The following is a 15,783-nucleotide window of genomic DNA, read 5'->3' as shown; positions in this document are numbered from 1 at the left end:
CGGCAAAGCGGAAAGAACACAGTAAAGATGCGGAGCCCACGCTAACGTAAAGTAGCGCAGCGAAAAATGCAAAACAGGAAGCGCCACCGCGAGCAACACAGAAAAATGGTGAGGACAGTGGTGCAAAACTTTTGATTCCTGTGTAGTTAGTATTTTCCATCGTCCAGATTAGAGAACGTAGCAGGTAAGAAAAAAAGGCCAGTGTCGAGCACATACGAAACGCACTGGTGTGGCATAATGTATCCTCTGAGCGATTTGAGGCAAGCCGGCACACAAAGGAGAGCAGCGCGACGGCATCGCAAACACGCTTGCAAGACTAAAAGTTTAAAAGAAAGTCGTGCAGAATGCAGGTGAGACACACGCGCTGCAGTGAACAACAGGCCTACTTCACGAGGAAGAACAATGAGAAAAGTGATCGTGGGCAGTCGATTCAACAGGAAGCACAATTAGAGCTGCTGGAACAACTGGGAATACTGAGCACCGACGCAGATCATGTAGCCTCAGTGAGCTGCCTCAAGGCCCGTGTAACCGCTCACTGAATCGACTTTGATCTTCAGAGTGTGAAGCGCCAGTACTCCAGGAAGAGGAAAACGAAACAAGCTAACCACATAGGCTATCTCATCCAGGTGCAGCGGAGTATTGTAGATGTTGAGATCCGTTATGTCTTTCACTCCGCTGAATCAGTCCACCAGGACTCTTGGCTTGGAAACCTCACTGAGAAGTGGCAGGTCCACCAACTCTGTGCGCAGCGAGGCATTCAGCTCTTCGGAAAGAGAATGGTTTCTCAGCGGCACTCAGTTCCGCACGCTTGTACCCGATATGCTAAGATGAAGGGACTGTAGTGCGTTAGCAAGGGAGCATGAAATGAGCTTCCCCTTCGCAGTTCGCCCGTTCAAGCTGTTCGAGTAATGGGCAACAGCCCAGTCCGACCACGTTGGTCAAGCGACTACCTATAGCCTTGACGCAGAGAAGGTGAGGTGCCTTCTGCAGTGGAGTGAGCGAGCTTAAAAGCTGGCACCACAGGAACAGGACCACATTCCAGTGTTCTTTGTGAAGCAGCTGCGATGACGTTGCGCAGCCCACTCCAGACAGCAGCCACCGTCCGCAGCAAAGGGGCTTCAACAAGAAAGACAGCGCGGGGAAGCGCGACAAGGCGACCACACAAAAAAACTATCGGCATCCATATTCAGAAACGGTAGCTGAGCCGCCACGAAGTTGGGCCATCGAGGGTTTTTATGTTGCTGTGAATATAAATTTCCTCAAGATGTGGTGGGCTGCAGCAGAGCGGTAAATGGACGACATCGAAGGGACCCAGGTGCAGCTCCCGAAGCCCTCCAGAGACCTCTCAGGCAGCGAAGAGATTGCGAAACGCAGTACCAGAGGATATCAAATTCTGAATGGGGCAGTGACAAGTTGCCGTCAGTGCCAAAAGAGAAAAGAATTGCCACCTCTGAGCTGTGCTCATCAAAATGTGACGGTAGATGAGCAGCGAGCAGGATACGCTACCTCTTTTTACAAGATCGAGGCAGATGTGCACTATGCACCCGCAGAGCACCACCCACAGCGGGATATAGAGCAGTTATTCGTCTGGCGTGGTGTTGTGCGCTGTCTTCAAAGTGATGACTGTCCTTTCGTCACTCATTTCCAGCTGTGGCGTAACGTTGTTGAAAGTGCCGGTCCTACGCATCTCTGCGTAAACAAGTCGCCTGTGGTAGGAGGCCATGAAGGCAAGAGGGCAGTCTTTGCCACAGAAGTTTGTAATATGCACGAGCAGGCCATCAGTCGGCGGAGGGACAAGCTGCAATCTGCACCGGCGCCAATGCACCATCTGAGTATTGGATGTTTCGCCTGTTAGGCTGCGTTGAAGGCTATGCGGACGCTGCCGAAGGGATGCTGCCCGACGCGGAAGGTGAGTGGCGTCTCCACGGCTGCATTCTGTGCAGCCTCAGTAAATATCATTTAAGAACTGCCCGCAGCTACTCCTGCTCAAAGCGCAAAGGGGAACAGCAAAGGAAGGGAGCTAGGGGCTTCTGTGGTGCTCAGACAAAAAATGCTACAGTAACGTAGAGTGACACTGTGGTCGGAGAGTGGGAGCAGGGAACGACGCAAAACACTAACAGGCTGATACGCAGGCTTAAATGATGTCATTGAGCCCGCGGCAGTGTCTCACCCGTCAGCACCACACTTCTCTAAGCGTCCCAAGCGATGCATGTCTGATACCGCACCGGCACAGCAGTCAGAATTCCTTGTTGCAGATGGGGTAAAACGGACCGTCGCTACTTTTTTGATGCGTAGCGGCTGCGTTGTTTATCGCCTCCCTGTCGCTTTTCCTTCTCTATGATTTGCAGATGCGAGTGCAAGGTTGTCTGAGCTGGTGGAAAACAAATGCGAGGCAACTTGTAAAACGGAGGGGGGGTGAGGCACCGCAGAACTCGCTTTGTTGGAGCCCCGTTTCCGAGCGCAGCGGGAAACAACCAATAACCGCGTTGCGCATGGGATTCAGATTGTACTCTTCGTAACGCAATGTCCCTCACGGACTCCATCTTGGTGTAAAGATTCTCGACTGGATAACTCCGTCTTGCTTTAGCGCGTCCGGGACGCTGGGAGACTCGGCTTCTTTTCTTTTTCACATGTGTTTGGTTGCTGTTCTGCAATATGGCCAGTCAGTCTGATGCCGTCTTGGCGAGCCAGGAAATTCAAATGGGGGCAAGCGACGCACAAGCTCTTCGCCTTTTCACCTTTGGACCACAGAATTTTCTGTTGCGAGAGAGGTACGCGGAAGGGAATGTGAATCAGTCATTCAATTGTCGGGACTCCGTGTAAGCGGGAAGTATTGTGTGCTTTTCTTTTTGTTTTACTACTGGCAGCCTCTGCGGACATTTCTCTCGCGCCGGTGCATCATGATCCATGTAGCCTGAAATGAGGAAAACACACACGCACACACACACAAAAGGGTGACATGCCGACTGTACATTTGACGGACCTTGTGAACAAGAGACGATCCGAGTTTCGTCGTCGTGGCTGTCTCAACAACTTGCGGCTAATGGGCGTGTGGATACGTTGCGCTCTCCTGCCCGTTGCCGCTCCTCACCTCTGTCTCCTTTTTTGATTCAACTCCCACCTGGTTCTCCATCGATCAATGAGCGACGCGATGTTCTTTTCCTCTTCGCGTGGGCAGTTTTCAACTTGAGAAGTCATTCAACTGTTTTGCAACCAACAAACCCAACGTAAACTGTAAACACCACACCATGCAGTACGCTACCGAGCCCTCCTCCATCCGCGTTTATTACCGCGGAAACAAGTACGATGTTCCTCTGGAGTTTGCAACCCGTATGCATCCAGGCGGCAGCAGCATTCTGATGCGCTATAAGGACTGCGACATCACGAAGGACTTTGAGAAAATGAACCACTCCGTCGATGCGGCAGTAATGCTGAATGAGTGGCTGGTTGACGGCAATCATTTCCCTGAAGTCTACAAGCCCGCTTCACGCTGCCAGTCTGGAGAGGATGACGGGAATCAGCAGAAAAAAGAGTCCGATAAGACGAAGCGCTGGAACCGCTTGGCCATTGCCTTCGGAATTGCCTCAATCCTGACTGCGGTGGAAATGCGCAAGCACTGAAGGAAGAGTAAAACCTGTGAATAGCGCGTTCAGAATTGTATTTCTTTTTTCTTTCGAAATATTTCCTCCTTGCCACTTTCTTTGCTTTCAGTGATGCTATGGTTGCAGCGTCCCTTTTTTCCTTTCTTTAGCTCTTCCCATTCATGAGTGTGGCCACCTCAGCGGGGTGCTAGGACGAAGCACTGACAACATCGGTAAGTCGGAACGGTTTAGTGCTGCTAATGTCGGCCGCCAGGTACTAGATGGCATTAAATCACAGCCACCTGCGACAGGAAACACTTTGGCATCATCGATATGATGGGCGTTGTTTCAGCGTCACCCGAATTTATCTCACCCCCGGCCCTCACAGGGCCCACTGGTGATGTGGCGGGGAGCCTGAGAGCTGCCTCCGATGGGGATGCATCAGGTGGCGCCCTACGAGGCGGTGGTCAGAGTTGGAGGCAGGGGCGATGCTGAGATGAGTGAGTGGACGTATTGTTTTATCGCCTGTGGCTACGGCGGCTTCGCACCATGATGTTGGCGTGTTACAGTCTGGGTAGTGTGGAGTCCACCTCATGTTGTACCGCAGAATGGGCATGACAAACAAGCAAAAAAAGGAAAACATTTAGTTGTTCCTATATTTGAGCGGTCTTATTTATTGATATGGTAATGCTCTCCCTGTCAAACAGTTTACCTTTTTTTCTGTCCGTTTCTCAGAATCCATACGCGCCTCTTTCTCTTTTTTTCTATTTTCGCCTTCTTCTCCAGGCAATTCGAGTGAATGTGGAGAGAACTACTCTGTAAGAAAAGGCTGTAATAGAAAGAACTCCTGGGACAGCGTACTCTTGACATGTGGCATTCAGTATTACTGTGCTACGCAGAATAGGCGGTGCATATGTGTAGACGGCTGAGGGTCGTCAGCTGAAGAGTGTTTGCAACGGCGAAGATAGATCGTTTTCGTGATCTTCTTGGGTTTTGGTCTCTTCTTTCAACTCATTGTTTTTCCTCGCTGCTATTGTGGGAGTTCTTTTCACGCAAATCACTACATCAACGACAACAAGGTGTTCGCATGTATTCTGTCACTCTTACAATTCGCCAATCTGTGGAGTTGCTGCCTTGAATCAGACGCTATGCCTGCTTTTCAATTTACGCGCTTCAGGGAATTTTGTCAGCTTTTAGCTTCTTTCTCTTCACAATGACGTCACAGGGCCCAAAGTACCTAATGTTGTACTCTACAACAGACGGACATACCAAAACGATTATGGATACAATAGCAAAGCAGCTCGCCGACGAGACAAAGGCGCGGTGCGATGTTGTCGACATCAAGGACGGTAACAGCTACGTGCTGGCACACTACGAAAAGGTTCTACTTGGCGCGTCCATTCGCTACGGACATTTTAGCGCTGCCTTCATCAACTACGTCAAGCAGCACCACAGTGAGCTTAGTGTCATGCCGTCGGCTTTCTTTAGTGTCAATCTCACAGCACGCAAGTCGGACAAGAACACCGCTATGACTAACGTTTACACACGCAAGTTTCTCAATCAGTCACCATGGTCCCCTCAACTTGTCGGTGTCTTTGCAGGTGCGTTGTGGTACCCTCGCTACAACTTTTTTGATCGGGTCCTGATTCAGCTCATTATGAAGGTGACAGGTGGAGAAACGGATTCGACTAAAGAAATTGTGTACACTGATTGGGCTGCTGTTCGACGGTTTGCGTGTGACTTTGCAGCTCTACCTTTGACAGTACCACCGCGACCGAAAACGAGCGCAGCCAAGGGGCCTAACGGCGTTCTCAGAAGTGGCAACGGTGCGCGCTGTTTGCTCGCGATAGTCGGCATGTCAGCGGCTGTCGTTGTCGGAACTCGTATAATCGCTTCAAAACGCGGATGAAGCGCGCTTATGGGCTTTTGCTTCTTTTCTCATGAAGGGAGACACCTCGGTGTGGTTTCAGTGTCCGGTGGCTATTCCGTGTGGAAGCCAGGCAGCTCTTCTTACCCTGCCAATGCGGAACCTCTTCTGGTGGTGCCAGGTCCAAGCACTTACGATGTGGGGAAGGTGAGAGCGATGTAGCGCTACGGATATCGGCGGTCAAGTCGTGAATGGCGTAGTGTCAGAGCGACTTGTGATAGTGAATGGGTTTGTGCCATCAAGGTAATGGACGACGTGCGAATGCAACTCGAACCTATCCCACCCTGAGAGGGGTGCGCCAAGTGGGGACCTGCGAGGCGGGTGGTGGGTAGAATTTGAGAAAGGGACATTGTCGAGTTGACTGAGTTGGTGCACTGGTGTAGTGTGTGTCTACGGTTGCTTCGCAGCAGCCGATGGGGCGTGTTACAAGCTGGGTGGGGTGGTGTTTACCTCATCTTGTATGGCAGATTGAACATGCTATCAGAAAAACAACAACGAAAACCCCCTTCGCTTGTGCTCGACGAGAAGGCGCAGTCGACCGTTGTCGAAAGGATGAAATGTGTTGCGGGTGTCAACACCTCATCGGGGAAAAAACGCTGGTATCCCTCACGGTATTTTGCATCTGATTTTATACGATCTCAGGAACGCACTTTGTGCCGCACAACTGAAGTGTCACAGTTGCGTCTTCCAGCTCTATGTGGGGTCTTGGCGGCTTTTGCGTTGTTGACAAGTGTCTTCAACTGCATTATGTGCTGACAGTGTGTGGCCGCTGCTACTGTTCCGTTTCTGTTCCCCCTCTTATCATCTCACACAGCGAAGCGTTCGTTCTCTTATGAGCCTTTTTTTTCTTTATCGTATCGTTGCCTCAGGACAGGTCGAAAAGAGACAGGAGCGCGTGTCTCCAGCACTGTAGTGTTAGCTTATCATACCTCTCGCGTGGCCCACAAAACTATTTTCTCTAAAAATGTCACTTGCAGTCGAAGCTGTAAAGGACTTTCTCCTGAAGCTTCAGGATGACATATGTGAAGCTATCGAGGCGGAAGACGGACAGGCAATGTTCATGGAGGATAAGTGGACACGCGAGGGCGGCGGTGGCGGCCGCACGCGCGTCATAGCGAACGGTGCCGTGATCGAAAAGGGCGGCGTGAACTTTTCACACGTGTATGGGAAGGGGATGCCAGGGTCCTCAACGGAGCGGCACCCTGACATGGCTGGTTGCAACTTCCAGGCGATGGGAGTCTCGCTTGTTATTCATCCAAAGAGCCCCCACGTCCCCACATCGCACGCGAACGTGCGTCTCTTTGTTGCCGAGAGGGAAGGCAAGGAGCCGGTGTGGTGGTTCGGTGGCGGCTTCGACCTCACGCCGTACTATGCTGTGGAGGAAGACTGCCGCTACTTCCACCAAGTCGCACAGGACCTCTGCAAGCCCTTCGGCGCTGACGTGTACGCACGCTTCAAGACGTGGTGTGACGAGTATTTCTTCATCCCTCACCGAAACGAGGCCCGCGGTATTGGCGGCCTGTTCTTCGACGATCTGAACGAGTGGCCGTTTGAGAAATGCTTCGAATTTGTGCAGGCGGTGGGCAAGGGGTTCATTGATGCGTACATCCCAATTGTGAACCGGCGCAAGAACACTCCATACACAGAACAGCAGGTGGAGTTCCAGGAGTTCCGCCGCGGACGGTACGCGGAGTTCAACCTGGTGATTGACCGCGGCACGAAGTTCGGCCTTCAGTCTGGCGGTCGCACCGAGTCCATCTTGATTTCACTGCCGCCGCGTGCGCGCTGGGGCTACAATTGGCAGCCAGAACCTGGCACGCCGGAGGCGCGGTTGACGGAGTACTTTTTGACGAAGAAGCAGTGGGTGTAGGTCACTCTCTCTACCGCGGTGCCGTGCACATCCCGCACTTCTATTTCGCTATGTGACTGTCGTGATTTACTGTGTGTGCGGAAAGCGAGGGTGCATGCGCAGCCGTGTGATTTTTCGGTACCTGGCTCGCTGGAGCCTGCCCGAATTCTTTTTTTTACCCTCCGCAGTTTGGATCAACCTTGAGTTGAAGACCCCGTTTGCCGTCGGCAGCACAGTAGCGCAGCAGCAGTGGCCATCCTACGTGGCTTGTGCTAGACCATCACATGCGTTGAGTCACGGGCCGGACATGGTTTTTGGTCACGCCTCTTTCTTCCTTGATTCCACTGCCTTGCAGTAACAGGCGTGTTGCTCACATCGCGCCACACAGTCGGAGGGCGTAGCGAGCGCGGGCTTGCAGGGAAGTAATCAATGAAGTGCTGCGTGGTGCGCTGGGGTGCCATTGAAAGCAAAGTTAAGGGTGTACCATCGCTCTTCCCTTTCTTTCACACCATTACGACCCTCTTCCGCTTTTACACCTGTTGTGTGGACGGAAGACGCAATGCAGCAGACACTGTGTTTTCCGCGCTTGTAGCCTAGCTCTACTGGTCAATGCAACTTGCCGTTGTTTCTCTGCGCGCGGGTATAGTATGCGGCACGTGAGATGATTGAGACTCTGCGGTGGTGCCCTCGACGCTGACGTGCCCCCTGCAGCGCGTTATCGAAACGCAGACTCTCTGCCGACGCCATTGATCGTTTGCGTCTCCCCTACTCACACCTGAAGGCACTAATATGAGATTCCGGAAATTGCTCGCCAATGGTGCGTTTTAGTGCTTCGCGACTTGCGTGTCAGATGCTCTCTAGTGGTGTGGGAATGGTGCAGTATCCCACGCTGGCTCGGGAGCCGCGCAGTCTCACAACCACATCCGAGCCCGCGCTTTATTACTCTACTGTAGTGGCTGACCGCACCATTTGTCCGTTTAATGAAGGCGTGCGCGCTCCTAGTGATCGCGATCGCCATTACTCATCAACTCTATGTCTCTTTCTTCTGGAACCTGATTGCTTTCCCACCAACCGAAGGAGTGCTGGCCGCGCCACTTCATGGGGAGCAGTTTGGTAATATCGACTTTCTTTGGTGCACTGGTGTGCTAAAAGAAGACCCCGAGTCAACCGCTGCTGAGAATGAAGCGGAGGGCATCGCGACGCCCTCAAAAGGCCGCCCAGGCAAAGAGGCATTGGCGGTTTGAAAGTGGCCGCAGGTGTTCCTGTGCTGCGCGTTAATGAAGCACACGTCTTCGCCATACTTACTGCAGAAAAAACTCTGCCAAGGGTTCATGTGGCGGTGTGCTGAAGGCGTACATGAAGGACCCAACAGCAACAACTCCTCTTTCTTGATGAATGAACGAGGTTTGCTTTCGCCGTTTGCCGACAACGTTATGGAAGGCTTGACGATGTAGCAGGTACACAGCTGTTCAAGGTGCATTGTAACTTAACGTCACCACCTCTCCACCCCCTCCCTCCCCGCCTTTTGTCATTCCTCGGCTTCTCACCTCGTACTCGTTCTCTACATCAACGTTGGGTGCCAAGTGCCCCACAGTGACTCAGTAATGTTTTTTCTTTTAACTTCACAACATCAGTAAAGCAGCAACTACACCATCTAAAAGAACAACGGTTTGACTCGTAGTTTGTGTCTTTGCTCACATTTTTTTGTACAACTTTTGGCTTTCATACGTTTTTCTTGCTTTCCCATGGCGTCCGCACAGCCGATTGAGGAGATGCGCAAGGGCGGCGTTGCCGACCACCACGAAGATGACGCGGCTGAGGATCCCCATGCAAAGTATGAGCATCCTATGGCGACGAAGTGGTTCAAGGCTGCGCCTTGCTTGCGCTACATTCCACTGTTCAGCGAGGTCACTGCCGCCTTTGGACCCAAGTTCTCCCTATCTCTCGGCCTGTGCTACACGCTGTCGAAAGGTGCAGCCAGCCGAATCATCAACGTCTCTCGCCAGCCGATGTTTATCGTCCGCTACGGACTGAACGTTGCACGGTATCAGCGTCTTGCCTCCATGTACAGCCTCGGCTGGTCGCTGAAGCCATTCATCGCCTCGATTACGGACGTGATCGCGCTGTTTGGCTACACGAAGCGGTGGTACATGGTGCTTTCAGCAGTGCTGGGCACGGCGACCGCTCTGGCGTACGCACTGCTGCCCGCGAAGGAGTCGTCGGCTAACGCTGCTGCGGCGTTTGTGTTTCTCACCTGCTTTGGCAAATCCAACATCGACATTCTGTCCCAAGGCCACTTCAGTCGGTCGATACGTGAAAACCCCGAGGTGGGCCCATCGGTGGTGAGCTGGGTGTGGGCCATGACGTTTGTCGGCACCATCCTCGCGTCCTGCATGATGGGACCCTTGTCGGATGCCAAGCTGACGTACGTCGGCATCATCTTGTCGGCTGCGCTGCAGCTCGCGACAGTCTTCTTCTTCATTTTCAACATGTACGGCGAAAAGAAGAACCGCACGAACCGCCGCAAGGACGCCCTCATGCAGTTTCGGGAGCAGAGGCGCTTGGAGCAGCAGCAGGTTGTCGATGGCCGCGTGGTAGAGCCCGTGGCGGACTCTGGTGACTTGAAGATGCTCTCAGTGGTCGAAGTCCCCGGCTGTCCGGGAGAGGATGACGACGCAGATTTCGTGGAGCCAGATATTGATTCGTGTCTTGGCGGCGCAGTGGAGGTGAACATCGACGTTGCAGTACGGAACTGGCGGCTCATCGTGTACGCGCTGATCATGACGTGCGGCATTATCACCCAGGCCTGTGTTATGGTGCTCGGCACCCGGCGTCAGCTCCTGTACGCTTGCATTGGTGTCGCCATTGTGTTCATGGGTGGTGCCTTTCTCTCGCTGCCGTTGATCGTCGCCAAGGCAGCCGTTTTTATCTACCTCAACTCTCTCCTGTACTTGCAGATCCCTGGCGCGCTCTCCAACTTCTACCTCGCGAAGCCCACGTGCCTGCCGGACGGCCCGCACTTTTCGTACACGTTTTACCAGACTGTCGGTGCCCTCATCACAGATGTCGGTGGTGTGACCGGTGCCGTTCTCTTCACCCGCTTCTTCTCGAAGCACAGGTACGCCTTTGTCTTCATCGCGACGTCATTGTTGCAGGTACTGGGCTCGATCTTTGATCTGATCATCGTCAAGCGGTGGAACACGCACATTGGCATCCCTGATCACGCCATGTATATTCTCGGTGACGCGATCGTGTACGAGATCTGCTTTGTGATGTCGTTGATGCCAGGGCAGGTCCTCATGTCCCGCCTGTGCCCGCGCGGCACAGAAACGATTGCATTCGCGATCTTGGCTGGCTTCAACAGCGCCGGCAACTCAATGTCCCTCGCCGTGGGTTCTCTTCTAATGGAAAACTTCTGGCCTGTCTCTGCAAAGCCGCCGTGCGACTTCACGAACGTGCCATACTTAATCATAACGGGCCACTTGTGCACGCCGCTGCTGATCATCCCACTCGCGTTCCTGCTGCTGCCGAAGGCACGCATCTGCGACCGCATTGACATTGACGGCAATGTCATCGCACAGAACGCCAAGGCCGCTGAGGAGCCGCCCTGCACTGTTGTCAAACCACACGCAGCCGCGGATGGCGAAGGACAAGGGCCAGAGACCAAGCAGGGGGACTCACGGGAACCAAAGGCGGCCTGAGGAGGGGTGTTGCGCAGTTCCGCGGTTGCCCCTTCCGGAGCGCTCAGCCGACGCAGGCCTGCCATCTTTTCTTTTTTCGTTTTCCAGCATCGAGAAGGATTGCTACTTGCCATGCAGGTGGTGGAGCCGACTGCGCGCCCATCGTGTGTGCGTGTATGTGTTCGCAGTCGCTGCGCAGTGCTACCCCCCCCCGCCGTGTCATTGACGCGTTTCTTTTTTCCGTTGTTTCAAAAATTGCCTTGGTATTTTGTTTAACGTGATTTCCTGAATGAGAATGACCTTGCATACCGGATGTCGTCGTCCAGTGCGCTTTTCTCTTGGGCCCTAACGCTACTTCAGATTTCTTGGTTTGCTTCGCCCGACGTGTGAGGCGTCTACGCTGACCAGCGAAAGTGTTGGAGCCGAGGCCGCGTCTTTTTCTCTTTTACGTGCTCGCTCTGTTGTCTACCACTCTTCCTTTGTACACGGCACGGCTGTCTTCAATAACCACTCACTATTATATGGGTGTCTCCGCTGCTCATCGAAGCTCTCTCCGCATCTGCATGCACCACGGTGTTCACCTGACAAGAAAAAGGCCACAGCAAAAACGAATGTGGAACCACGTCGACAGCGACGATTCTCCACGCACGATACCCTCTCTTCGCGCCGCGGTAGCCGCTATTCCGACATGTCGTTGACGTGCACGCGCGCCACAGTATCAAACAACCTTCGCCAGCCGCACGCATGTGCCCGAAAGCTTCTCCTACTTCCCTCTGCGCCCGCCTCTCTTTCCTTGGCGGTGGCACCCCGCGCCCCGCCCCTCCGCCCTGGCTTGGGGCCCAGGGAAACCCCCTGTCATTGGGGGCCCGGTCAGCCGCCCTGGGCCCCCAGGCAGGGCGGGGCTTTTCCACCCCCCGGGCAGGGACGCCGCGCCACGCAGGCAGGCAAAGGAAGACCAGAAGAAGCGGAGTGTGGGGAGGGAGATGCCAACGCGCGATCGCAACGGCGTGGCACTCTGTGCTGCGACAGTATCGCGTCACACCTTCCAGCGGCACGCGGGGTGATGGGTGGGTGGGGTGCGAGTTGTATTGATGCCTTGCGCGTATTCAGATGTTTCTCGGACAGCATCGTTGCGACAGACGAACAGGGAAACACAGGCAGGGAGCAACCGCCAAGAAGAGAGGTGAGACACACGACACCACACGAGGGGGAGGGGAGGGGCAGCGGCACAGCTGGAGATACCGAGAACGGCACACTCGACGGCAGTAGTCTTTCAGGGAGATGCCGACGTGTCAAACGGAGCCAGCGCTGCTGGGAGAAATCATGCCCTCCACGCCGACCCCCTCGCAGTGCACAGCGAACGGCTAGAGCATTCATGAACGCCGCGAAATAAAGATGAATATCCTTGCGGCATCGCGTGAGTCCCTTACATGAGGGTGCAGTAGGTGCACGCCGACTCCACACATCGCGCCTCGCGCAGCTTCTCCTCGTGATTCGAGGAGCTGGCGCTCGCAGCCGATGTGATGAAGACCACTCTCTTCCCAGACACACGAGAAGGCGAAGTCGCTCCGGCTGAGGAGTTCGCCGCCGGTGCCGCCGCCTTGTCGTCGGCGTCGTCGTCCTCGAGCACGATGCCACCGGCGACGGTCTCGTTGACTGAGCTCTGGTAAGCATAGGTGTTGAGCGCGGCCACGGCGTCAGAGATGTTCGGCGCATCCGCTGTGGCCACCTCCGCGGCTGCCCGCTCCTGCGCCGGTTCTACAGAGGGCATGATCGTGACCGGCTCTGCTGACCTGGCTTCCGCCTCTGCCACGACACGCGTTGCACTCCTCCCTTCACCGCCGTTAATCTTTGGTGGTGGGGTCGGCGTCGGTGTCTCACTCTCCTGCGGGCTGTCGTTTGCGGCGGCGTTGCCGTTGCCCCTGCCACCGCCTTTACGATGCCTCCCCATGGCTTGTCTGAACACCCGAGGCAAAAGAGGTTGGTGCGAGGAGATGTGGAGAGAGACGGACAAAGTGCGCGTGCGTGATGGAAGGACGTTGATCTGCCGAGACGGCCAACGATTTGGGCGATAGCGGCAGCGGAAGGGGAAGCGTTAGCGAAGCAAGCGAGGGACAGTGAAGGAGAGAGGGAGAGAAGAGCGTGGTAACGTGCGACGTGGACACAGGACGCACGAGATCCGCCAGATGTGTATGCCACCCTTCAAGGCGCTATTCTGCGGTCACGCAACTGTATAGGGCGCATGTGTGCATGAAGCGCACGCACACAACACAGAGCACGTGAGGTATAACGGCTACGGGTTGTGGCAGCTCGTCACCGCGGAGTGTCACGCGTCACAGGAGCCTGAACGGGGTCTCTCGAGTCTCTGGCGATGCCCTTTCCAGTTTCGTTTTCCTTTCGGTCGCTGCAGCGCACAGTGGACAAGGATTGCACGAAGATGCGCACACATGCGTATACTCCATCCCTGCCCCACACACGGCCTCCTCAGCGTGTGGGGGGGGGGGGGAGGGGCAGGGAAGGCAAGCAAGCACCGAACGAAAGGGTCCATGCCCCCCCACTACTTTAGCAGTCGAAACACACTAAGCCCATTCTGCAGAACGAGGTGAAACGGAATGACGCCAACGTAGATGAGCACCACCACGTTGAGCAGCAACAGCAGACAGAGGAGGAGGTCCAGCCGTTCGGCTTCCTCCTTCTGCATCGCAAACACCTCTAGCACGTCATACTCTTTCGAGTGGTGGCCCCTGTGCTTGACAGACGTCTGCCGCCCTCGCTTTCCACCGTAGCTGCGCGAGAAGCGAAGAAAGCGCGGGCTCACGTACAGGAAGTATGCCGCGGCAACGATGAGCAGGTTTATGGCGACGTAGTTGACGAGCAGGATGAGCGGCACCTGCACCAACCGCTGCGGCATATTGTACATCTCACTGGAGAAGCGGACGAGGAAGAAGTTGATGAGGACGGTGGAGACGATGCTGAGCCACTCCGACGGGTTGGTGAAGGCGAAGGCGAGAAGCGTGTTCAGGACGCAGAAGATGCCCACCAGGCACCAGTCGACAACCTGCTCGGAGAGTGGGAAACTCACGAAGAGAAGGCAGATCAGAATATTCGGCAAGAACCGCGTCGGGCTGCGACTCTGCCGCTCCTCGTTCAGTTTCTTTGCCACAACCTCCAGGTATTCCTGCTCCAGCTGCTGCTTCTTGCGCTCCTCCTCCCTGCGCTTCTGATTTCCTTCGCGGATACGCTTCGCAATCTCCGAATTCGACACCGACGACATTGGACACGTGCTGAGGATAGAGAGAGAACGAAGGAGGAACGGGGAGGGGGCAAAGCCGTCTGAGCAGCGCTGTGTAGAAGAGCACGTACACTCGTCTAAGAACGCTGCAGTGCAGAGCGACGAGGGTCGGGCGGAAAGAAAGCTGCGCGGATGGTGAGTCGCGATCAGCGAGGAAATTCTGGCTCGTTGGACGTAGCGAAAACGAGAGGCAAGAGAGAGAGACGAGTCGCGTGTGCAGCTGCTCACGCAAGTGCTTTGTGCACGTGCACGCAAGCGACGCTCGGAGGGGCGGGGCGGGGGCGGAGGGGGTCGAAGAGAACCAGGGAAAGTAACTTGGAGAGCGGGGCAGGAAATGGGCAAAGTCACTGAGGAATGCGGCGTGCATACATTCGTGTGTGGCGACAGAGACAACAGAGGGAGAGCAGGCGCTGACGGGCACGCCCACGTCGTCGCTTACGAGGAGATCGCCTGCATACCAAAGACCAAGAAGGGAGGTGGTACGCTGGGAGAGGGACTTGATGACTTGCGCTTCTCTGGTGTTGTACTGCTTCCCCTTGGGCAGGGTTTTACGTCCTCATCCAAATGCAACGTGATTTGCGTGGGCTCTGCCGCTTGCCGTATCGGTGTGCCTGTGGCTAGCAGACATGGCATGCATCGGACTTCGAGGAGTGCGCATGCGTTCCGCGTTTTACGAGTGCAGCTGCGCTGCCACGCGGCGGAAGAGGCCTTCGCGCACCTCTGGCGGGATAGCAGCGCGTACGTGCGGCATGATCTCCTCAAGAATGTCGCCGGCGTCGAGTGGTGCACCGGACGCGGCTCTGCGCGCCATAGCCTGGCGGATCATCTCCTGCGTGTGCCGACGCCACTGTGAGGTACCGTTCGTGCCATCCAGCTGACTTCGCACCCAAGCGGCGAGCTCCGCTTTCTGTGCGTTCGTGAGTGCCTCGTAGGCAATGTGGCCGTCTTCTACACTCGTGGTCATAACATGCATGTAGGGGAGTATCTCTGCGTGCGTGTGGAGGCGGATTGGCGTCGCTGCCAACACCGTCGGGAGAAGGGCAGCGCGAGTGGTGATGCGGAGAGGGGACGGGTAGGCAGGGAGAAGGGAGGAAAACACAGATAACGAAGGCCCTGCTGGTGGCTGCACATGTGCACCGAGGGAGGGGGAGGGAGGGAGGGGGTGCAGAGAACGACGTTGCGTGTCTCAGAGGGACGCGGGCCCTGCAGCCATGGCGTCCCTGTCACTCGGGCCGCTTTTCACGCGCGTCGCGGCGGCGGCGGCATCGCGTTCATCTCAGCTGATGCTGTCGAGTCGCGTGTTTGCTTTCCCTTTGCATCCCGTCACGCTTCAGATCCTGCGATGGCCGAGAGGGAGTGGTTTAGAGGAGGTGGGGGAGGCCGGAGACGTGCGCACGCTGCCATCGATGCGCCTCATTCTTTGGCCACCCCACACGCACGCACCAACGTCCCTT

The 15,783-nt window shown here is 55.3% G+C and overlaps 6 protein-coding genes across 6 annotated transcripts; 4 read left to right on the top strand and 2 right to left on the bottom strand.

Moving 5' to 3' along the window:
* Positions 1-3,248: 3,248 nt before the first annotated feature.
* Positions 3,249-3,620, top strand: LMXM_06_1290 (hypothetical protein, unknown function; the record flags this gene model as incomplete). The annotated part of the gene is made up of 1 exon (XM_003872094.1): positions 3,249-3,620. The coding sequence occupies one exon, from the start codon at positions 3,249-3,251 to the stop codon at positions 3,618-3,620; it is 372 nt and encodes a 123-aa protein (XP_003872143.1).
* A 1,174-nt stretch (positions 3,621-4,794) lies between these two features.
* LMXM_06_1280 (protoporphyrinogen oxidase-like protein) lies at positions 4,795-5,490 on the top strand (the record flags this gene model as incomplete). Its single annotated transcript, XM_003872093.1, has 1 exon — positions 4,795-5,490. The coding sequence occupies one exon, from the start codon at positions 4,795-4,797 to the stop codon at positions 5,488-5,490; it is 696 nt and encodes a 231-aa protein (XP_003872142.1).
* A 982-nt stretch (positions 5,491-6,472) lies between these two features.
* Positions 6,473-7,378, top strand: LMXM_06_1270 (putative coproporphyrinogen III oxidase; the record flags this gene model as incomplete). The annotated part of the gene is made up of 1 exon (XM_003872092.1): positions 6,473-7,378. One exon carries the CDS (start codon positions 6,473-6,475, stop codon positions 7,376-7,378), a length of 906 nt encoding a protein of 301 aa, XP_003872141.1.
* Positions 7,379-9,102: 1,724 nt separating this feature from the next.
* On the top strand, positions 9,103-11,058 carry LMXM_06_1260 (putative pteridine transporter; the record flags this gene model as incomplete). Its single annotated transcript, XM_003872091.1, has 1 exon — positions 9,103-11,058. One exon carries the CDS (start codon positions 9,103-9,105, stop codon positions 11,056-11,058), a length of 1,956 nt encoding a protein of 651 aa, XP_003872140.1.
* Positions 11,059-13,594: 2,536 nt separating this feature from the next.
* Positions 13,595-14,311, bottom strand: LMXM_06_1250 (conserved hypothetical protein; the record flags this gene model as incomplete). Its single annotated transcript, XM_003872090.1, has 1 exon — positions 13,595-14,311. The coding sequence occupies one exon, from the start codon at positions 14,309-14,311 to the stop codon at positions 13,595-13,597; it is 717 nt and encodes a 238-aa protein (XP_003872139.1).
* Positions 14,312-14,999: 688 nt separating this feature from the next.
* Positions 15,000-15,302, bottom strand: LMXM_06_1245 (conserved hypothetical protein; the record flags this gene model as incomplete). The annotated part of the gene is made up of 1 exon (XM_003872089.1): positions 15,000-15,302. One exon carries the CDS (start codon positions 15,300-15,302, stop codon positions 15,000-15,002), a length of 303 nt encoding a protein of 100 aa, XP_003872138.1.
* Positions 15,303-15,783: the final 481 nt, after the last annotated feature.

The sequence above is a fragment of the Leishmania mexicana genome, chromosome 6 (assembly GCF_000234665.1).
Source record: "Leishmania mexicana MHOM/GT/2001/U1103 complete genome, chromosome 6".
Taxonomy (NCBI): Eukaryota; Euglenozoa; class Kinetoplastea; order Trypanosomatida; family Trypanosomatidae; genus Leishmania; species Leishmania mexicana.
This window is presented reverse-complemented; position numbering and strand designations above follow the sequence as displayed.